A 23,790-nucleotide genomic window follows, 5' to 3' on the forward strand; every position below is an offset into this window, starting at 1 on the left:
TTAAACTCAATCCTTCACTTTCCTTCACTCTACTAGATCATATCCCAAATCTTCATGAAACATGTTAACTTTTACCCTTCAAGAATGCTCAAGGAAGGAATTCGCTCTAATCTTGAGGCAAAGGACAGGTCTAAGGCAAGTTTGCTTCAGCAAGAGACATGACCCTATGTAGACACTTCATTCAATCTCTCCCCTTGCCTATACTCTATTCATCCAAACTTCCAATTCTTAAGTCACTTTAATGTCCATGTCAAATTAATCTTCAAAAGTGACCCTACAGAAGACTCCTCATTCAATCCCTTTCCACCTAAATTGATGAATTCTCTGGCTACTCAAGAAATTTTATCCCTTCAATGCAAAGATTAATAGCAAAGACTCTAAGACAACCTAGGATTGAGCAAAAAGGACTAATCCTAGAAAGCGAAAAGTGGGGACCCCCATTTGCAATGGGATGATGTGTGAATACCTCACAACAATAGCCTTATCAAGAGAGAGAAAAATAAAGGATAATATGATCATTTGGTTAAAATGGAGATCAATAAAGAATATTTATAAAAACCTTTGTATAAAAAAGAGGGATAAATATATTTATTTAATAATTATTAAAGACAAGCTTTGTTCAAGGGAGTGATGGTTCGAAAACCACCCCTTAGTGCTTATATAAAGCATATATGTGAGACTTGGAAAGGGGCATAGAGATCTTTCAAGGAAGATGTCCGATGAGCTATGGGCATTGGACATGAGGCACGCAAAGTGTGTCCAACTCGGGGTACAGAATGCACATAAGATTGTCTTGGGCAAGGCTACAACATATGTTGAGTGATTACTCTATAGCATGTTGTGTTATGAATGTTGAGTAATTACTCTGAGCATGTCGTTTTGCACCATTTGAGTGATTACTCTGGAGCATGTTGTGTTGCACATTTTGAGTGATTACTCTAGAGCATGTTGTGTTATGCCTATTGCATAATAACTTTGGAGCATATCATTTTAAGCATGGTTCTAGTACACTTGTGTTAAGCGTTTACTCTATTCAGTGTGACTTTGGAGCACTATGTTCAGCAATTTACTCATGATAAGTTCTAAAGAAGAATTGTTCCTCCTAGAGTGTGGCACAGCTATGAGGGCCAACACCACTAAACTCTTCCTCGGGTGAGAGTGGCCTATCCAAGTGCTCTAATTCAGATGAGTATTGAATTTTTTGTTGTTAAAAGATATTCAAAACTAAATATAAATAAATTGGAGTTATTCTAGTTAAAGTTCTCTAAATATGTTATGTTTTTCTTTTAGATCATGCTCATATTGTTGGATGCCAATTTATATCTTAATGATGGTGATCTTAACGTGCTTAAATCTTAAGCTAGTTATATTTTAGTGTTATTTTTCTAAATTTGACGGTGTAGATTTATTATGTCAACGTTGCAAATCAAACTCTATGATCCATCATCAAGGAATGTATGCATGAGATTTTTAATGCCTGATAAATTAATTGCATGTCTTTATTCATGAATATACAAGGTATATATAGCAATTTATAAGACGGTGTTCAAAAAAGAACTAACCATTTAACTGAAGCTTCAAACTAAAGCAAAAATAGCAACTACGTCTTCTAATAAAAGATGCCTAAAAATACTATAAATAAAAACACTAAATGACCATTGATAGAAGAACTAAAAATAACTGACTAAATATAATAAAATATTCTAATAATGCCACGTCTCTCTTCTCATGCTTTCATTCCCTGATGATGGATCATAGAGTTTGATCCGAAATGTTGGCATCAAAAATCTACACAGTCACATCCAGAAACATAACACAAACATTATGAACTGTGGAAATTTCATGTTTCTAGTTAATATCAATAAACAACATTTTTAGGCATTTAAGATACATTATAAATATATTTTATAATTTTTAAACATAGATGATGAAATTAAATTTTATAATTTTTAAACTTAGATAATGAAATTAAAAAAATTTGTTGTAGTACAAAATTAACTCTCATATATTAATAGATCCAATTTTATACTCTGATGAAAAGTGGCATTATATTCCTCTTTTCTTTAGGAAAATTTTTAATTTGACAAAAAAATTTCCTAAAAGACTTCTTTGAAGGGAAAGTCTTCTAAAATTTGTTCTTTACAATGAAAATTCAAGTGTCGAGGATCTTGTGATGATCTACTACAGAGATGGGAGGTTCAAATTGTTTGACTAAAGCTTTGAGGGGTTCAAACAAGCCTTATATGAACATCATAATTAACCTTCTTTCAATTATGTCACGAACCATTACTAAAAAAAATTGAAAACCACCAACATAGTTCTCAACACTTCCATATTGCTTGAGTTGTGATAACTTGCGAGAATGAACTTCAAGGTCCTCAAATCCTTCATATCAAATCTCTCAAGAAATCTTATGTTGAATTCATCATAACACTTGATAAGGTTGTATCTTTGAGTAACCATCCCATGGTACTAATATCAATGTGTTGTACCCTCAATATGGAGTGGTAAATTTGATGGCCTCATTTACTAACATTGGCCTAAATGATAGTTATGTATCCAACTTCTATCCAAGCTCAAGTTGTAAACTTGCTAGATCCATTAAAAGTGGGAAGTGTTGACTTCCTCAAAGCATGCTGCAAATCTCTCTAGATAGCTCAAGATCTAGGCACAGATCTAGGGGCCACTTTAGGATGACTTCATATTCATAAAATTTGTGAGTGACATTTCACTCTGAATAACCTCTGAAAGAACTCTATAGTCGACATAACAAGTTGCAATGTCATCCACAACAAGATTATGAGCTTCTACTTTAGGAACCTTTTCCTTCGTGCAAAGTAAAGAAAGTTGGAAAATTCTAGCAGCTAAACCAATCACAATCCTCTACGTGTTGGTGTGAGTATTATTGAGATTATTAGCCACAAAAGTGCTTCCTTCACCATTCTGTAATGTCCCTGTTGGTGTAAATAAATATTCATTTTGGATATTATTACACTTACTTAACTTAGGATAATGCATCTCTTCGTAGTTTGGATTTGAGACACTTAGGGAAGTGTGCATATAGTGATAGAGCTTTTAGGAGAAATTCCACCTTTTGTGGTCTTATTTTGCTGTTACACTCCACATTCGATGGGTCATCCACCTCTTGTGGAATATTATATTATTTCTCCTACCTACCCTTAGTATTTCTTACCTACCCTTGTTTCTCATTGAGCCACATGTCATATTTGTGTGCTCATACATCCATAAGGCCTTGCCTATATAAGCAGGCCTATATTCATTGTATTGGTTAATCCAGTTGATCATTTGCATATTGATGAGAATACAGTTTGTTCTTGTCATTCTATTGTCTCTTTTTGTGCTTTTCATTGTGCCCTTGATCTTGGCAAAATCCTACATGGTATCAGAGCTATTGGGACTTCATTGATTGGTTTCTGGAGACATCGTGGAAGGCTTCTATTTTCGGATTTGGGGATCTTCATTTTTTCGGGGCGTCATACAGCGATTTGGACATCACCGTTGAATCCAGGAGGCCGTTTCCAAAAATTTCGACTATAAAGTCGACCTATTTTGGTGAGAAAAATTTTTTTCCCATTTTGGCTATTATCGTACGGATTTCGAAAAAAAAAAAAATTTAAATATTTTTCAAAAAAAAAAAAAAATTCGAAAATCTAAAAAATAGCGATCAAAAATTTTTTTTAAAAAAACAACACATATTTTTGGGGGGTCCATAGACCCCCCCCCCCCCCCCGTGCAGTTTGTACCTACGTGTCGCAGGTATTGCAGGCCGCGTACCGTACCCTGTGGTACTCCCGCCAATCCGTCCGCCAGTCGGGCCATGCTGTCGGTCAACGTCCTGCCGACGGCACCTTACTCCCCGCCGGTCTCCGCCATCGCCACCCGAACAGTTTCCCGCCGGCCGCCTCCCGCTAGTCTCTGCACGCTGCCGCCGCCACCTCCGACGTCCTCAGCTCCGGCCGCTCCCTCCTCTCCGATGACCACTAAAACAGGCGGCCCCACGTCCGCCACGTGGCAGGCAGCCACTGGCCCGCAAGCAAAACCGTACACCTCTGTATGCCACGTCAGAGTCCGTACGCAGTCTAGTCTGTCTGCCACGTCACCCGCGTACAGTCAGCATATCCGTACAGTACGGACACCACGCAGGGGGCTGACATTTTTGTGACGGCCAGACGGGCGTCAAATTTAACACAGTAAACTGCTGATGTCAACGCCACATCAGCAGCTTTTTGAAAATTTTTTGACCCCTCTCCATTGAGCTTTTCAGTTTTGCAGTCCAACTTTGAAAGGCCATATCTTGCTCATTTTTGCTCCTTTTTTGGTGCAATTTTTTTTGAAATGGGCTAAAATTTCGTGATCTTCGCAGTGGTGTGGTTATTTTCTGATTTTGGTGCAGAGGTTTTTCGGAATTTTCGAATTCTTTCAGCTGTACCTGTCCAATCCTCAATTTTGCAACTTCAAAGGCCTCGTTTGAGCTCATACGACCTCCTTTTCAGGTGCCGTTTTTTTGAAAGTGCATATTTTTTTGTCTACTTTCATAATCTATGATCAAATTTCAGAGATTTTGAGTAGAAATTGTACTTTCAGATATTGGTCTTATTTGGCCTATTAGGTACTTGTAAATTGCTTGAATCTTACTTAGATCTCTTGCATTATCAGTATGAGACTTTTTTGGCCTTATTGAGGCAGTTGTAAAATTGTAAATCAGAAATCCACTTTGCCATTTTTTGCAAGTGGCCCATTGTATACGCACTACTTATAAAGTGCCAAAATCATCACTTTTGGGGGGGGTTCTTTCATTGAGTGAATTTGGGGGGGTGTCTTGTGTGATTGTGCCTCTCTTTGTGCTCTTTCCATTTTTGTTGCAATGAGTCCTAATAAATTTCCACCTTTAACTCCACATAATTATGCATCATGGAAAATTAAAGTATGGAGTAAATTAATGGAAAAGGGTCTCACACATTACATAGATGGAACAATAACAGCACCACCTTATCCTAAGGCTGATCCAAATGCTCAATTAGAATGGCTCACAAAGAATTGCATGGCTCTTGGAACCTTGGGCAAGTATGTATTAGATGACCTCATTTTTCACATTGAGAAGTGTAAAACAATTAAAGAGGCTTGGGATATGTTTTAGAAATTGTATGGACAAGTTGATGAAATCAGAGGCTATCAGAATGACAATGAGCTCACCAACTTGGATCCCAAGAGTTTTGATACAATCCAAGATTATGTCACCAAAGCAAATGAGCTAAGAGCAAAGCTTAAGGATTGTGGAATTGACAAAAAGGATGCTCAGTTGATATTCAACTTGTTGGACAAGCTTGCACCAGAATATGCAGCATTTGTGTCTAGCTTCCAAACTCATCGTTTGACAGTGGGGAGTTCTTATGTTATGCCTTCATTTGATGCTTTCACAGAAATGTTAATATTGGAACAATCTAAGTTGTTGAACATGGGGTTTCTCAAGTCTTCAAAGTCCAAGGCTTTGGTGGCTAATCAAGGGAATCAAGGAAGTCAAGGCAAAGATTCCAACAAGAAGAAGAAGCACTCTTAGTCTAAGCCACACCAGGAAAAAGGACAATCATCCTCTCCATCACAAGGCGATTTTTCATCCTCTTCCAAGAAGGGGACACCACTTAAGAAGGATAAACCAACTTGTGCATATTACAAGAAGTATGGTCATGATGAGCATTGATGCCACGCAAAGCAAGTTGATGAGTTAACCAATCTTCTTAAGAAAAAAAACATCAACTTGCCATCCGCCTACACAAAGAAGGATTCATCTCCTTCCTCTTCCTCACAGTCTAAGGGAAATGGGCAAGCATTTGTGGCTACAATAGGTTTTTCACAGCAATGGATACTTGACTCGCGTGCCTCATATCACATGGGTTCTACAAAGGAGCAGTTTTCTTCATTGGAGCCATCTAAGGTACCTCACATTTACATAGGTGATGATACACAAGTAGAGGTTGAAGGGAAAGGTTCAATTGACATGGATGATGGAACATTTGAAAATGTTCTCTATGTTCCTAACTTGTCTACCAACCTTCTCTCCATCTACCAAATCACTCACTATGGGAATGGGAAAAAGGTTGAGTTTACACCAGATTCAGTTGTGGTAAAGGAACTTGATGATGATGCCTTGGTAGCAGTGGGACTGTGGGACAAGTCAATGACAACTCAAGGCTTTATTCATTTTCCCACTTTGTGCCAAGTTCACCTTCTAGGGCCTTGCTTACTCATTCAAATTCAGAAAGTAAGCTATGGCATGAGCGGTTTGGTCACCTCAACTACCGCTATCTTCAGCAGCTAAGCACTAAAGACATGGTCACAGGTCTACCTCGAATCAGTTTTTCAGAGGGTGTATGTTCAGGTTGTTCCATGGGCAAGCATCCCGAAGAGAAGTTTGATAAAGGGAAAACTTGGAGAGCTTTGGAAGTTCTTCAACTTGTTCACAACGATGTAGCAGGTCCATTTCCAGCCCCTTCATTTAGTAAGGCCCGCTATGTTCTCACCTTCATTGATGACTACTCCCGCTTCACTTGGGTCTACTTTCTCATTCATAAGAGTGAAATATTTGACAGATTTCAGGACTTCAAGACTCATGTGGAGAAGCAATCAGCGAAAGTGGTCAAGATTCTTCGTACAGATAATGGAAGGGAATATGTGAACAAGAGACTTGAGAATTTTTGTACATTTGAGTGGATTGATCTTCACCATTCTGTCGCATACACTCCACAGCAGAACGGGGTTGTAGAACGCAAGAATAGAACTCTCAAAGAAATGGCTAGCTGTATGATACATGCACGTTCTCTTGATCCCGCCTTTTGGGCAGAGGCTATCAGTTGTGCCACACACATCCAGAATTGGGTTCCTCACAAAGCTTTGCAAGGTATTACTCCTTTTGAAGCTTGGGCTGGTAGGAAACCGATTGTGAGACATTTCAGAGTCTTTGGGTGTCCAGCATGGGCTCGCATACCTCCCCAGAAACGCAAGGCATTGGAACCTCAGAGTCGGCCTTCCATATTTGTTGGATATCCTGAGGGTGTTAAGGCATACAGATTGATGGATCCAGAGACACATGAGGTGCTCATTGAGAGGAGTGTTCACTTTGAGGAAAGCTCTCCTAGCTTAGCCTCTCTACCTCCTCCACCTTCCTCCATTGTGGATAGTGATGTTAGTGATTCAGATGATGAGACTCCTTCAACTCCGACTCGCAGGGTTACACCTCCGCAGGGTCCACATGCAGTTGAGGAGCCTCGTTCTCCACTTCCACCTCGACCTCGTTGGGCTCGACAGACACTTGAGTCCGCGGGTTCTCTAGTTGGGGATCCTTCAGATACACAGAGAACTCGATCACAACATCAGAATCTACCACATGCATTCATTGCTACCGCTTCCGATCCACAAACATTTAGGGAAGCATCAGGGGTTCCTGAATGGGACCAAGCTATGGAGGAAGAGTATAGTTCCTTGATGAGGAACAACACATGGGATTTAGTCCATCTCCCTAAGGGGAGAAAGATGGTTCGATCTATCAGACCAAGTTTGCAGCGGATGGTAGTGTGGATAAGTATAAGGCTCGGCTTGTTGCGAAAGGTTTCTCGCAGGTTGCAAGTGTTGACTATACTGAGAGCTTTGCACCCGTAGCCAAGATGAACTCCATTCGTTTGACACTTGCTATTGCTGCAGCTTATGGTTGGGCTGTACATCACATGGATGTGAAGAGTGCTTTTCTTCATGGTGATCTTGATGAGGAGATTTATATGGAGCAGCCACAGGGTTTCATCCAGGATACTTCCTTGGTTTGCAGACTAAGGAAATCTCTCTATGGCTTTAAGCAGGCCCCCAGGGATTGGTACGCCAAGATGGATTCCTTTCTTCTCTCCGCAGGGTTCACCAAGTGTCATTCCGATCCGAATGTCTACATTTTGCGACAGGATGACTCTCACTTGATACTTGTGCTCTATGTTGATGACTTGATCATTACAGGGAGTACTTCATCCATCATTAGCAGGGTCAAATCTGCTTTGCATGACAGATTTGCTATGACTGACTTGGGTCTTTTGCACTACTTTCTCGAGATAGAGATTTCACAATCACCTTCCAAGATTAAACTATCGCAGCCCAAGTATGCTCTTGATGTACTTGCACGCTTTCATATGGCTGATTGTAAGCCTGCCCCGACTCCCTTTCTTTCAGGCGTCAAGCTTGAGGCTCAGTGTTCTTCTCCACCAGTTGATGCCACTTTGTATCATCAGCTTGTGGGTAGTCTCATCTACTTGACTCATACACGCCCTGATATTTCATTTGCAGTTGGCATGGTTTCCCGCTTCATGCAGGAACCACATGAGCTTCATTGGAAAGCCACCAAACGCATCCTTCATTACATCCAAGGTACACATCACTATGGGATTCACTATGCAGCAGGCACAGGACTTCGCTTGGTTGGTTACACAGACTCCGATTGGGCTGGCCATCTTGATGATCGTAAGTCTACTTCTGGTTACAGTTTTCACCTTGGTTCGGGCCCCATTTGTTGGCAAAGCAAGAAGCAACATGCTATTGCTCTCTCTTTGACTGAGGCTGAGTATCGAGGCACTGTTAACGCAGCGACTGAGACCATTTGGCTCCAGTAGATTCTCACCAAGTTTGGATTCACCACTCCACGGCCGACAGTTCTACATTGTGACAATCAGAGTGCTATTGCGATCTCGAAGAACCCAGTCTAGCACCAGCGTACCAAACACATCAAGATTCATATGCACTATATCCGAGAGCTCATCCAGGAGCAGGTCATTGATTTGCAGTATTGTCCTACAGCAGAGCAGGTTGTTGACATATTCACCAAACCTTTCACCGAGAGTAAGTTCCAGTAGTTGCGAGCTCTCTTGGGGGTGCGAGATGTGTCATTAGGGGGGGTCAGCTGACTTCTCCTTCCTCTCTTATGGGGGGGACTTTTTCCTGTTTGAGGTTTTGTCCTTCTTCTTTGAGAGTCTTTTGTACATTCATCTCTCTTTTGGGGGGGAGTTTTTTCCCACTGGGTTTTCTCCCTTTCTCCATTTGTGAGAGATTGCATTGCATAGTTTTGCTTGCATTTGCATATTGTACATGGGTACCTGTCGTGGCCTAGTAGCCGGGACCCATCTTGCATTGTTGACTTGAGTCTTCATTCCCCTAAGTTGCACTTAAGGGGGGGTGTTGGTGTAAATAAATATTCATTTTGGATATTATTACACTTACTTAACTTAGGGTAATGCATCTCTTCGTAGTTTGGATTTGAGACACTTAGGGAAGTGTGCACATAGGGATAGAGCTTGTAGGAGAAATTCCACCTTTTGTAGTCTTATTTTGCTGTTACACTCCACATTCAGTGGGTCATCCACCTCTTGTGGAATATTATATTATTTCTCCTACCTACCCTTAGTATTTCTTACCTACCCTTGTTTCTCATTGAGCCACATGTCATATTTGTGTGCTCATACATCCATAAGGCCTTGCCTATATAAGCAGGCCTATATTCATTGTATTGGTTAATCCAGTTGATCATTTGCATATTGATGAGAATACAGTTTGTTCTTGTCATTCTATTGTCTCTTTTTATGCTTTTCATTGTGCCCTTGATCTTGGCAAAATCCTACAGTCCCCTTGTCACTTCTTCATACCTAATGCTTTATAAATGACCGTCTTGTGATGCTCTGTACCAAACTGATACAACCACTTCAGATCAATTCCTTCTAGATATGCATATACTACTTTCAAATCTGCCTGTTCATGTTCATATGTCTGATTTAACAATGCAAGATATTCTTATTTTGTGTATATTATGTCGATATGATTGGTTGATTACAAGGTGCTACTATATCTGATATGACATTCTGTGAATGCAACAAGACTGTGGCATTCGCTTAGAAGGATGAGGTTGCTGGGTCTAATCTAAACATGTACTTTAGCAACAATAATGGTGTTGTTTCCGATGTATATCCTGCCGCCCCATGCCTCCATTCCTGAACGTCGAGGATTTTCCTCTCTACAATCCCGAATTTTAATATATATACCAATTAGTATTCTGAAAGTCGTCTGCATCCTTGATCACTGCTGTTAGAAGATCACTGTTTTAGTCATTATCATTCGACCACTATGGTAATCTGTATTTTCTTTAGTCTCTAATTGTTCTCCCCCCCATGATAAGGGTAATTGTCTTCCTTCTTATACTTTACACTTTGAAGCGTTGCTTGTGAAGGACATGACTTTGTCCCTTCATAACAAATCACCCTGCTTCTTAATAGTTCATCGATTAGACTTCTTTAATCGATTCCTTCTTAATATTCCTATTTTTCATCTCGCCTATGAACAACTTTGATTATCGGGGCCAAAGTTAATTATCGGTGAATCTTTGATATCTTCCAACATTGATGCCGTCCTTATAATTGGTAAACGATCCTCTAGATACTAATCGCACCATCTTATACAAAATCAGTTAGTAGTCTTCCATTAAAGTTTAATGAATCACTAGACACGGATCCTATCTTAATCACTGGACATTATAATTGATGCCAGTGAAGTTAATCATAATACCATAGGATATGGACCCGCTTAGTATTGACGTCTCCTCTATCTGACAATGTCTTTATCGCTGCTTTTGATCACTGGTTGTTCATACACCGATACCGAGTCCCTTAATCACTGTTTGTTTGATATAAACAATCTGCTGCTATGTGTTGTATTTGTCCTCACATAATATCACTACTATGATAGCATTCATCATGTGTATTATCTTGATGAATCGGGCCACTTCTTTATAGAATCTCTTAAGAAATTATTGCAGACTATGGTCAAAGGAATTGGCCCCCTTAAAACAGTATTTGTGTAGCATATCTTGTGTATGACGGATTGGAATCCCTTAGAAGATATCACTTCGCTATTCCTCATATAACTTGCTTACTACGATTTGTAATGCTAACTTATATTTCTTCATTAATTAAACCTTTTTTTCTCTCAATAAGAAGATCGGTCCACCATATTATATGGATTCTGTTTCTGTCTTAGGATTATTGTCTTCAATCTGCAATCCGCATCATTCCACCTTCTTACGATGCTGCAAGGTCCTTTTACATGGGCTCATCTGCTTTTTACTTATTAATATTTTGCCACTATTCTCCATAGAATATCGCTGCATTAATCTTTGAAATCGCTACTCATTTATCTTGTGTAATCGCGGTTCATGGATTTTTATTTATAGACAGAATTATCACCATTTTTATAAGCATTCTCTTTGCACGATTATCTTTGTAACATGCTAATTAATGATATGTAGATTAGCGATTTGTTGGTGTTAGTATCCATTGCAAATATTTTTTGGCTTCTGTTCATATACTCTAAGTCACCTTGTATGGTATTGATATTTGATGTAATCAGACTCTCTTCTTAATATTGTTATATATTGGTCTCAATATTCTTCCTTTCATTATTACATGATAATAATCTTGATCATTCATAATATATTGTCATCAAACCATTTGGTTTTCAACTGCAACAACTTCATTATAAAGGTAATACAAAGAGTTTTCTTAATATTAACAATATTTGATGAGGTTCAATTTGGGGACATCACACATTCCAATGTCTAGGCGTAGTCATATTGTTTTGCATGGTAAGATGCAACTAAGACAACATGTCTTTAAGGTGTTCTAGCCTTTGTATAAGTCTATTATTAATTTTTCCAAAGGTGAGTGAGTTGGGAAAGCTCAAACCATGTTTCTGCGAGCGTTACAGAATTCTAAGAAGGATTAGTGAAGTTGTTTACGAGTTGGAGCTGTCGGAGGGAAGCAAGATACACAATATTTTTCATGTGTCTTGCCTCAAAAAGGCACTAGGCAAACATATATAACCCTCGAATGAGTTGCCTCTAATTGATAAGTAAGGAAAACTAGTTTTGATTCCCAAAGTAATCATGAATGTAAGGGAGAGCAAGCTAAAAAACAGAAGCACCAAGGAATACCTAATTCGTTGGAAAAATCTTCCAGTGGAGATGCAACTTGGAAAAGCCCACAAAGTTTGGAACATCCAAACTTGCAATTTGTTGAGGACAAGCAATTTTAAGTGGGTGGACTTATCATGTCCAATTTCCAATCAATCTAAGTTTATACATATTACAAGATGATGTTTCTAAACGAAACAATCATGAACAAAAGACTGAAATAGATACTAACTAAAACAACTAAATATTACATAATGACCATCAAATAAACATTAATTACTCTAATATCCTCTCTTAACGGTCATCCTATCAACTACACCGAGTTGCCCCCTAAATTTTACAAACTTGTCCAAGCTCGGAGACTTGGTGAGAATGTCTACAATTTGGCCCACTGTTGGAACATACTACAAGATCACAATTCCATCTTCAACAAATTGTTGGATGAAGTGACAATAAAGCTTTACATGTTTGGTTCGCTCATGGAAGATTGGATTCTTGGCAAGTTTCAGCACCCCTTGATTGTCACAAAACAAGGGTGAAGGACCTAGTTGAGACATTTTCATGTCAAAAGGCATCCTAAGTAACCACACTGCCTCGTGCATAAAAAAATATATGTGCAGAAACCCTAGAGCACCAGAACTCGCAGAAAAGCATCCCCAAAAGAAAAAGATTTTATGCAAACCAAGTTCGCAGAAGAATAGCCATGAAACCCACGAGTTCGCAACAAACAAACACTCCCACGACAAGAAAAGTGACAAATCGCGCTACACAAGAAACCCTTCACGCATGGAATGGAAAACACGATCTACAAACCCGGCACAATGGAGCAGAAAACCATCGCGCGAGCAATAAACAGGTGAGGGAGGAAGCAGAAGAAACCTAGCACCCAGGTCAAGAACCGAATAAGAGACGTGAGCCCACAATTTTTCTCAAAATCATTAAAAACAGAAATAGTTTGCATCACCCAAAAAGAAGTTTTCGAGGTACAATTTTTTTAAAGAATTTTAATCCCACGAAAGCACCTTTTGATTTCTAAAAAAAACTCATGATTTCAACACATACCCGTGATTCTCAAAAAAACAACCCTCGATCAAACCAAAGAAAACCCTTGACAAATTTGATAGAAAAAAAATAACTTTTGATTTGAAGTGAAATCTCATGATTTGAAAGTCCTAGATTTTCTTATAAAAAATCAATAAAAAACTTCATAAAAATTAATTTTTAGGCTACCCACAAATTTTATTCTTAAAAAAATTTGCCAAAAAATTTCAATTAGCTTTGATACCATGAAATGGTAATTGCTTAATTAATTATGAAAATGAAAGGATACATACAGGCAATTACAAGATGATGTTTCTAAATGAAACAATCATGAACGAAAGACTGAAATAGAAACTAAGCAAAACAACTAAATATTACATAATGACCATTAAATAAACATTAATTACTCTAATGGTCTTTCCTATTCTCATGTCCTGTGTTTTCCCTTCTGGAGCATGTCTTTTCTTCCAACTCCAATCTTCCCTTATTCTTATCAAAGTTTTGGACATTCCCTTATCAATATGCCCATTGCTCAACCCTTGACACCTCATCCTATAGTTTGAGTCTTATAATATGACCGACACCCAACCCCCAATATTTCTTCCTATGGTTTCATTTCCCTACTAACATTCCAACACATGTGTAATGTCCCTACTATTTAGAGATCATTAACCTGCAAAACAGATTGTTAGAACACAACATATAGATATGTATATATATATAAACCATTTTAATTCACAATCTATTTTTAACACTGAATTAGCATGATCATAATTTTTATCTAAAAAAGGATATGAATGCCATACGAAAGTATGTCCTTAGGCGGCTATGAAGCTCGCCTTCTTGGAACCCCTTGGTTCCAAGCCCTTCAGGAAATCGAAGTTGCGTTTGAATCCTGTCTTGGGTGTAACCTCTTACACCCAAGCCCTTCAAGGAAGACCCTTGTCTATTCCTTGCCTTGGGTGATGCCTTCATCATCCAAGTCCTCAGAGGGGACCGGCCAGATCCGTCTCTTCTTAGTTGGTGTTTAGTCAACTAAGCCCTATATATGCATATCAACCTTCAGTATATACTGCCCTAGGGTTTGTCAAAAACCCTTCCTTAGACTAAGGGAGTTTCCTCCCTATAGCCTCCCTCATGTGAATACCTTTACATTTCATTTGCTTCATTATTACAATTTCTATATAACCTTATGTACATAGCCCTGAATTCACATATATTATATATTTATAAAAATGTTCATTACCATTATCTTTTTATATTCTTTAACATGTATTTCTACTATCCTGATTTGTATTCGTTATTAACATTTCTTAACATTTAATAACCCTTCCTTATATATGCCTACAATAAGTTCCCATTTAACTTTACTAAATTACTCCTATATTTCTCCCTACACATACTACATGTCATTGCCTATATATATCTGTTAATACATTTATACCTTCTCTATATCCCTGGATATATATATACTATCCTACCTATTTATACCTTTATGTTTATTTATATGTTAATTATTCTTATTACGTATTTTATACAAGTAGACCCCTTACCTGTCTGACCACAGTGCCTCCTCTTTCCCTTCACCCGTATCTGCGCTCACTCCTTCCTATCTCCCTTTTAGCAGCCTGCATTTGGTGGGTTAAATACCCTCCCGTGGGAACGGGGTGACGGTTCGCAGCCTCAGCTGCGGCTACCGTCACACCATTTCCCTTCCAAAGGAAAGGGTGTGGCGGTAGACGCAGCCTGGGCTGCGTTTCCCATCCCACCGCTTCCCGCGGGGGGGGTGGGCCTTATACCATGCACTTTATTAAAGTGCGTAACATGAATAATAATAGTCTTTCGAACTATTAAGTGCATCAATATATATTTAATAATAATCATTAAATATATTAAATGAAATAATAATTATTTAATTTCTTAATCCTATATTTAAACATTAATATACCTTAAACTTTTAATTAAATTAAATTAATTAAATATCAATGTTAACATTATTACCTAATTTGATAATTGATTTTGTCTTTTATTTATTTATATTTTTTCAAAAGCAACCTTACATTATGCAATGCGATGGGGATATCACAGTCCCTCCGTCTCAACTTTGCTTGTCCTCAAGCATCTTTAAGTCCTCCTCTTTTTCCCAAGTGGCATCCTCATTTGGAAGATTCCTCCATTTTATCAGATGTTCAATGATAGTTCGGTTCCTGAGCTCTCTTTTCCGTGTGTCCAGAATGATCTTTGGGTATAGTGTAAGTTTCCCTTCATCATCTAGGGGAGTTAGTTCGCTGCAAGGAACTACGTGTTGCCCAAGAACCCTTTTAAGTCAGGAAACATGGAACACATTATGTATTTTGCTGCTTTTGGGAAGTTCAATCTCATAAGCTACTTCCCCAATCCTTCGAATGACTTGGTAGGGCCCATAAAATCGAGGTTTCAGTTTCTCCGTCCCATTCCTCTTGAGGGATGATTGCTTATATGGTTGTAACCTTAGGAATACTAGATCTCCGGCCTCAAATGTCCGTTCTACACGCTTCCTGTCGGCATAGAGCTTTTGTTGATTTTGAGCTTGTTGTAAATTTTCTTTCAAGATCTTCAGGATGTCTTTACTGTGTTGCACAAAATCTTGTGCTCTAGGTACTTTGCTTTCTTGGTTTGTTAGTTCCCCAAAGCTTGTGGCCTCATAGCCGTATAAGGCTTGGAAAGGACTCATCCCTATTGACATGTGCTGAGTCGTGTTGTAACAGTGTTCTCCTAGGTGTAACCACTTAATCCAAGCAGTCTGTTGTCCTGTAACATAATTCCTTAGATAGCCCTCTATCCATTTGTTTACTATCTCTGTTTGCCCATCGGTTTGAGGGTGGTAACTGGTACTAGGGGTTAAATCTGTTCCCGCCATTCTGAAGAGTTCTTGCCAAAACTGGCTAATAAACTTGCTATCTCTGTCACTGATAATATTTAGAGGGAGGCCGTGGAGTCTGAAAATTTCTTTGAAGAATAGGTCTGCTATCTGGTGGGCTTTATATTTGGTAGAGATTGCGAGGAAGTGGGCATACTTCGTGAGTCTGTCTACTACCACGAAAATGCTATCCTTCCCTTGTATCCTTGGCAACCCTGTTATGAAATTCATAGAAATACTCTCCCACTTTTGATTAGGAATAGGTAATGGTTGAAGCAATCCAGTTGGGTAGGTAAGTTCAGTTTTGTTGCGTTGACATGTTAAGCATTCTTGGACATATTTTTGGATATCCCTCTTTTGGTTCCTCCATGCATATCGTTCCCTAATATGTTCAGTTTTGTTGCATTGACATGTTAAGCATTCTTGGACATATTTTTGGATATCCCTCTTTTGGTTCCTCCATGCATATCGTTCCCTAATATGCTTATATGTTTTGTAGTATCCTGGGTGTCCTGCAAGGGGGTTATCATGAAATTCTTTGACAATTTTGCCTTTGAATTTGGTCTGAGGGGTCAAGTATATCCTCCCTTTATACAAAATGAGGTCTCCTTTAATCCTGAAATCTTCATTGGGTAGATTCCCGGCTAAAATTTCCTTTGTCTAGGGATCCTGGTCATATTCATTAAGGATCTCTTCCCTCCAGTCTTTTGAGATACTGGTAATGGTGTTGATATGAGCTCTCCTGGATAGTGCATCTAATGCCCCGTTGTTCACCCCTTTCACATATTCTATATCAAAATCGTAGGTTTGTATTCTACTCACCCATTTTTGTTGCCTGTCATTTAGATCCTTTTGGCTCAAAAAGAAGCGTAGACTGTTATGATCAGTCTTTACACCAAACCTACCACAGACCAGGTATTGGCGAAATTTAGCCAATGCGTGCATTATGGCCAGCATCTCCTTGTCATAGACAGAGTAGTTTCTTTCTGCGTCGGTGAGTTTTCGGCTCTCAAAAGCTATGGGATGTTTCTTTTGCATAAGTATGCCCCCAATTCCTTCCCCTGATGCATCACACTATAGTTCAAAAGGAATAGGGAAATCGGGAATGGCCAATACTGGGCAAGAGCTCATGGTTGTCTTAAGTTGTTCAAAGGCCCCTTGGGCTTGGTCATTCCATGCGAAAGCCCCTGTCTTAGTTAGGTCGGTGAGGGGTGCTGCAATCTTGGAGAACCCCTTTACAAAGCGCCTATAGTAGCTGCATAGCCCCACAAATCCCCTTAATTGGGTTAAGGTTCTAGGGGTGGGCCATTCCTTGATGGCTTTGATCTTTTCTTCGTCCACACTTACTCCTGCCTCACTAATTTTGTGTCCTAAGTAGATGATTTCTCTCATCCCAAATTCACACTTGGAGGCTTTAGCGTACAATGATTTTGACTCCAGAATATTCAATACCTCTTCAATGTGCAGGAGATGCTCTTCCCATCTTTTGTTGTAAATGAGTATATCATTAAAGAATATTAGAAGGAACTTCCTCAATTGTTGTCTGAATGTATGATTCATGCATGACTGAAAAGTGGCCGGGGCGTTAGTGAGACCAAATGGCATAACCAGGAACTCGAAATGTCCATAGTGACATTTGAATGTTGTTTTGGGAATATCCTCTTCCCTCATTCGGATCTGATGATACCCTGACCTTAGATCGATCTTGGAGAAGTATTTTGCTCCATGGAGTTCATCCATTAGTTCATCGATCCTCGGAATTGGGTATCTATTTTTTATAGTCTTTTTATTCAAGGCTCGGTAATCTATGCACATTCTCAGTGTCCCATCTTTTTTTTTGACCAATACTACTGACGAGGCAAAAGGGCTGCTGTTGGGTTGGATGTGTCCCATTTCTAATAACTCTTTTATGGTTTTTTCAATCTCCTCTTTGAACTTGTGGGGGTGGCGGTAAGGAGTGGTAATGACAGGTTTTGCTTCGTCCTCTAATTCAATGGAGTGCTCAAATCCCCTTTTTGGGGGTAATCCCGGGGGAATATCCTCGAAGACCTTTTTGTGTCTTCTCAGGATAGGTTGTATATTATTTTGAATGATCTGGTCTTCGGTTGGAGATTTATCCAGGACCACGCATTGTGCGACCCACTCTCCTTGATCGTGTCTAAGAATTTTCTCCATTTTGTTGCATGATACTATTTTTGGAGAGCCGTCAAGAATTCCCTTCAATATTATTTCTCTCCCTTCATGTTGGAAGCATATCTCCTGATTTGGACTATCCATGGTAAATCGTCCCAACGAGTTTATCCATGGCATGCCCAAAATGATGTCATTCTCTAGGTTTACCACAAAGAAGTTTCTTGTGATAGTATGTCCTCCCAGGGTGACTTCCAATTGGGGTATAACTTTAGTGCATTTGTCTATGACTCTGTTGCCCATGATCACTTCAAAACCTCCAAACTCTTGGGTTTTTAGTCTTCTCTTTGCTGCTAAATGTTTGCTAATAAAATCATGTGAAGCATTGGTGTCTACTAATGCGATTACTTTTTGTCCCTTGATAATCCCTTTGAGTTTGAAACATCTATTCTCATTTCCTTGAGTGATGACTGCCAGGGTACTGGGTATGTTGTTTTCAAACCTGGTTCTTTTATAGGGTCTTCCTTCATCCTGTATTTCCTCGGTGTTATTTAACTGTCCTCTTTTACACTCATGGCCTCTCACCCATGGGGTCTTGCATTTGAAACATAGCCCTTTCTCCTTGAGTTCATCTCTTTCCTTGCATTGGTGATTATAACTCCAGGGTTTTTTGCACAAGTGACAAGGCTTTTCCCGGCAGTCCCTCTGGGGTCCCTCATTCCTATGTGGAGTTTTGGTTGAGGTATTCTTGGGGGCACTAAATTCAACCATCCTAGTTTTCTTAATGACTTCCCCTAAGTTTTGTGGTTCCAAGGGTTTAACAAAATTCCTAATGGGATCCTTCAGGCCTTCTAAGAACATGTAGGTAAGTCTTCTCTGGGATAGGTCGGGGACCATTATTGACAAGTTTTGGAATTGATCTATATAATCTTCAATGGTCCCTGCTTGCTTAAGGTGTGTTAGCTCTTGGAAGTACCATTCGGAGTCTTTTTGGTCGAAACGGCTGATGAGCCTTTGGGTAAACTCATTGTAAGTGGAGACATTTTTATGTCCTAGGGTGATGAGACCGTTCTGCCACCAATTATGGGCAGTTCCGATTAAGTGTAGTATGGCAAATTTTATGGCATCTTCTTTAGTCATGGGACTGTATGAAAGGTAGGTGTCTAGTTTTTGTACCCAGGCTTGAGCAACATCCTTCCCTGATCCGTCAAAACAGGGTAGGGACATTTTGTTGACTTTAGCTTTGAGGTCTTTACCCATGGGTTTCTTTTTCCTACTTTCATTAGTCTTGGACTCACAGAAGTCTCTGAAGGATACCACCCTCTGAACTTCTGGTTCCAATCTAGCATAAATTTGGGTGATTTCTTCTACCCCAAGTGTGGCTGGTTCCTCCTCCTCCCTCTCATGTTCTTCCCTAGAGAGAAATTCGGGAATTGTTTGCCTAGAACTCTGAGGTGATCGTTCGTTGTCTACGTGATTAGAGTGTGTTTCTCTTCTAGGGTTTGTAATATCTCTATTGTTGCTGTTGGTGCTTTGGAGGATTAAATGGCTCATCCTTTCAAACTTCTCATTGGTTTGTTCCATGAAGATCTGGAACTGTTTGGCCAATTGATCAACCATCGCTTTTGCTCCTTTCTTCCTCTGATAGGTGATCATAAACTAACAACCTTTCCCACAGGATGGCAAGATTATGCTCTGATACCACTGTAATGTCCCTACTAGTTAGAGATCATTAACCTGCAAAACAGATTGTTAGAACACAACATATAGATATATATATATATAAACCATTTTAATTCACAATCTATTTTTAACACTGAATTAGCATGATCATAATTTTTATCTAAAAAAGGATACAAATGCCATACGAAAGTATGTCCTTAGGCGGCTGTGAAGCTCGCCTTCTTGGAACCCCTTGGTTCCAAGCCCTTCAAGAAATCGAAGTTGCGTTCGAATCATGTCTTGGGTGTAACCTCTTACACCCAAGCCCTTCAAGGAAGACCCTTGTCTATTCCTTGCCTTGGGTGATGCCTTCATCATCCAAGTCCTCAGAGGGGACCGGCCAGATCCGTCTCTTCTTAGTTGGTGTTTAGTCAACTAAGCCCTATATATGCATATCAACCTTCAGTATATACTGCCCTAGGGTTTGTCAAAAACCCTTCCTTAGACTAAGGGAGTTTCCTCTCTATAGCCTCCCTCATTTGAATACCTTTACATTTCATTTGCTTCATTATTACAATTTCTATATAACCTTATGTACATAGCCTTGAATTCACATATATTATATATTTATAAAAATGTTCATTACCATTATCTTTTTATATTCTTTAACATGTATTTCTACTATCCTGATTTGTATTCGTTATTAACATTCCTTAACATTTAATAACCCTTCCTTATATATGCCTACAATAAGTTCCCATTTAACTTTACTAAATTACTCCTATATTTCTCCCTACACATACCACATGTCATTGCCTATATATATCTGTTAATACATTTATACCTTCTCTATATCCCCGAATATATATATACTATCCTACCTATTTATGCCTTTATGTTTATTTATATGTTAATTATTCTTATTACCTATTTTATACAAGTAGACCCCTTACCTATCTGACCGCAGCGCCTCCTCTTTCCCTTCACCCGTATCTGCGTTCACTCCTTCCTATCTCCCTTTCGGCAGCCTGCATTTGGTGGGTTAAATACCCTCCCGTGGGAACAGGGTGACGGTTCGCAGCCTCAGCTGCGGCTACCGTCACACCATTTCCCTTCCAAAGGAAGGGGTGTGGCGGTAGACACAGCCTGGGCTGCGTTTCCCGTCCCACCGCTTCCCGCAGGGGGGGTGGGCCTTATACCATGCACTTTATTAAAGTGTGTAACATGAATAATAATAGTCTTTCGAACTATTAAGTGCATCAATATATATTTAATAATAATCATTAAATATATTAAATGAAATAATAATTATTTAATTTCTTAATCCTATATTTAAACATTAATATACCTTAAACTTTTAATTAAATTAAATTAATTAAATATCAATGTTAACATTATTACCTCATTTGATAATTGATTTTGTCTTTTATTTATTTATATTTTTTCAAAAGCAACCTTACATTATGCGATGCGATGGGGATATCACAACATGTCATATTGTTTTCAGTGGTCTGTGTTTTTTGCGATCACTTTCGAAATGGAATCTCTCCCATCTATGATCACTATTCAATTTTGAAGTTGCAGATGTACATGGTGGCCAACCTGTTCTATTTGTGGAGGATATAATAGAGCGAATGTGTTCATCCAAAATGATCATCTACACTTAATCAAATTCCTTTCAAAATCTGTTTTAAGCACTTTTGTTCCAGCATGAAGGTCCTACGATGAAAACCATAGCGATTTCAAAGGACAATTTCATACAAAATTTGTATTTGAGCATCACTGGGCATGGATTCCAGCCGCATTGTATTGATCAAATTCACTATTGCTGTTGGTATGAATTGCTGTTGTAGATACTGGTATTGCAAAACTATTTGAATGTAATACAGTCGTTATTGTAACAAGGAAGAGATCGGGATTTAAATCTGTTATTTGTTATTCATTATAAGATCAGGACTAATTTTGCCATTTACTGTTTCAAATGTAATGATAGTACTGATGCATAAACAGTAATTTTAATCTGAGTTGTCTAAGATCTAAGTGAATGCTAGGGCCAATAGTATTGTTATTAAGTGTTTGTCGATGGTTGAGAATCAGATTGGCAATTTTGTTTTGGTCTGGCACATTACAATCAACATGGTTCCTTTGCCTTCTTTTTTAATTGAATCATGTTCAAGCAAAGAATAACAGATGTGGTTGGTGGATCTAACAATGCAACTCAAATACGGATATGCTAAATGGAGATCCAAGATCCATTACCTCAGGGGATAACATAGACATGTTTGGTCTGAGGAAAAATGACAAAGTTCTTCTGTTTTCTCAAGGTTCCACAGATATTTACAGTGTTTTTTTCATGGTGGAGACTTCATTTTTTGGAACATAGAACATATTGATCACTAATTTAAAAAAAAGAAACATACCATTTGCTTCAGGTACAACTTTCAGAGCATGTGCCACAACTTTGATAACAATATCATTTACAGAAACCTTCAGCCCATGCTTTTCTGCAGAAATTCATACAGTCAACTTTTAATCATTCCAGAAAAAATTCCTTATAGATATTTCTTCTTAAATATGGCAGCTTCTTAAAGAAAATATTTTGGATGATGAATCATGTTAGTCGTATTGAATTCTTTATACCTTTAAGCTCTTTTCTAAGCACTAGCACAGGATCCAGAACCACATCTGAAAGTATTTCATATATTATTTAGTAAATCGCAAAGGAAACTTGGTAAATTATACTATATATGACCTTAATTATATTCATGAGGAAAGGCCTTCTATTCTTAACTGTAAAAAGTAAAACATTTTGCAGAAGAAAAGAAAAACCCAGTCAACTTACCTGCAGATAAATAAAGATGTGGTATCCCATGCTTTGCTTCCAGCAGCCGTTTTGCAATAACCTGGAAATTCTATATGTTAGTAATCATTTATGTTGCAATATCATGTTTCAACATTACAAATGAAAAGATTTGGTATGATATCCATGCAAATCTTTTGACAGCCCTACATGCAGGTCATAGCCTTACCAGTTGCCAATTGAAACTGATCACCCCATTGGCCAGCATGATAAGATATGCAGACTTTGTTTCCTCCAGAAGTTGAAGAGAGTATGATGTCCCAAGCTTCTCCCAAATTGAATTTTGGCATCTCTTTAACAATTAGACAATTTTGGGCTTTGCTTTGTATTCTCGTTTTAGACACAATTGTGCATCCTATTCTAAATATTGTTGATTTCTACTAAGAGAGTGGAATATGTGCCCAATCAAACCCTCTAATAGGAGTTGTATGTGCCTGATCAAACCCTCTAAAGTTTCAAAAATGAAAACTAAGCAAGGTGACCTCTAGGAATCTACAATTTCTAAAATATCCATACAACAAAATTACAAAATAATAGCACCATTAGATAGAGCACAAAATTGACCAAATCAAAAAAAATTGCACCAAAACATATTTCCGGGTGGCCAAGAAACAAGCTTGTGAAGTTGAGCAAAAAATCCAAACAAGCCAATGATAAGGGGTCAAACTGTACAAATGAAATTTGTTGATGTCAGCATGATGTCACAGAAAAATTTTAAAACAATTCACCAAATTTAAAGGTCTTCCAAAATTAGTGAAACCCCAGAAAAAATTAACTACGATTAAAAATAGTTATCGCTAGATTTAGAAAAACTGCTAAATTTAAGAGCTACCAAAAGAGCCTCTAAAGGGAGCGATGTGACTTGTTGTACACGTCTGTGTACTACTATAATATGTAGGTACAAAATGGTACAGCCCTTTTAAAAACTGTAATTTCTATTTGACTTTTCAAAAAAAACTATTGTTAGAACATTTTTTATAGATTTTTTGTTGTGTTTCACAAGGATGCATCACACCCCTTGCTGCCCCCTTGAACTAAAAAAGCCAAGGAACGTCCCAAAACTTGTACTGGAATTTGAGGACAGTATGAAATGTAAAGGGGGTGCCCGAGGCAGCCGAGGACATATGAACATCCTAGGGACGATTAGGCATCCCCTACAATAAAGGCATAATATTTCAAAAAGAAATTTTAAAA

At 38.6% G+C, this 23,790-nt stretch overlaps 1 protein-coding gene across 1 annotated transcript in view; it reads right to left on the reverse strand.

The window, feature by feature from the left end:
- The window catches only part of LOC131035274 (dihydrolipoyllysine-residue acetyltransferase component 1 of pyruvate dehydrogenase complex, mitochondrial), a 199,419-nt gene that overhangs the window by 105,107 nt on the left and 70,522 nt on the right, over positions 1-23,790 (reverse strand). The window contains exons 10-12 of the mRNA XM_057966946.1: positions 22,579-22,639; positions 22,377-22,421; positions 22,157-22,240 (exon numbers count right to left, since the gene is read on the reverse strand). Of these exons, the coding sequence (XP_057822929.1) occupies positions 22,157-22,240; positions 22,377-22,421; positions 22,579-22,639 (190 nt within the window). The remainder of the gene's footprint in view (positions 1-22,156; positions 22,241-22,376; positions 22,422-22,578; positions 22,640-23,790) is intronic.

This window comes from Cryptomeria japonica, chromosome 9, assembly GCF_030272615.1.
Source record: "Cryptomeria japonica chromosome 9, Sugi_1.0, whole genome shotgun sequence".
Classification (NCBI taxonomy): domain Eukaryota; kingdom Viridiplantae; phylum Streptophyta; class Pinopsida; order Cupressales; family Cupressaceae; genus Cryptomeria; species Cryptomeria japonica.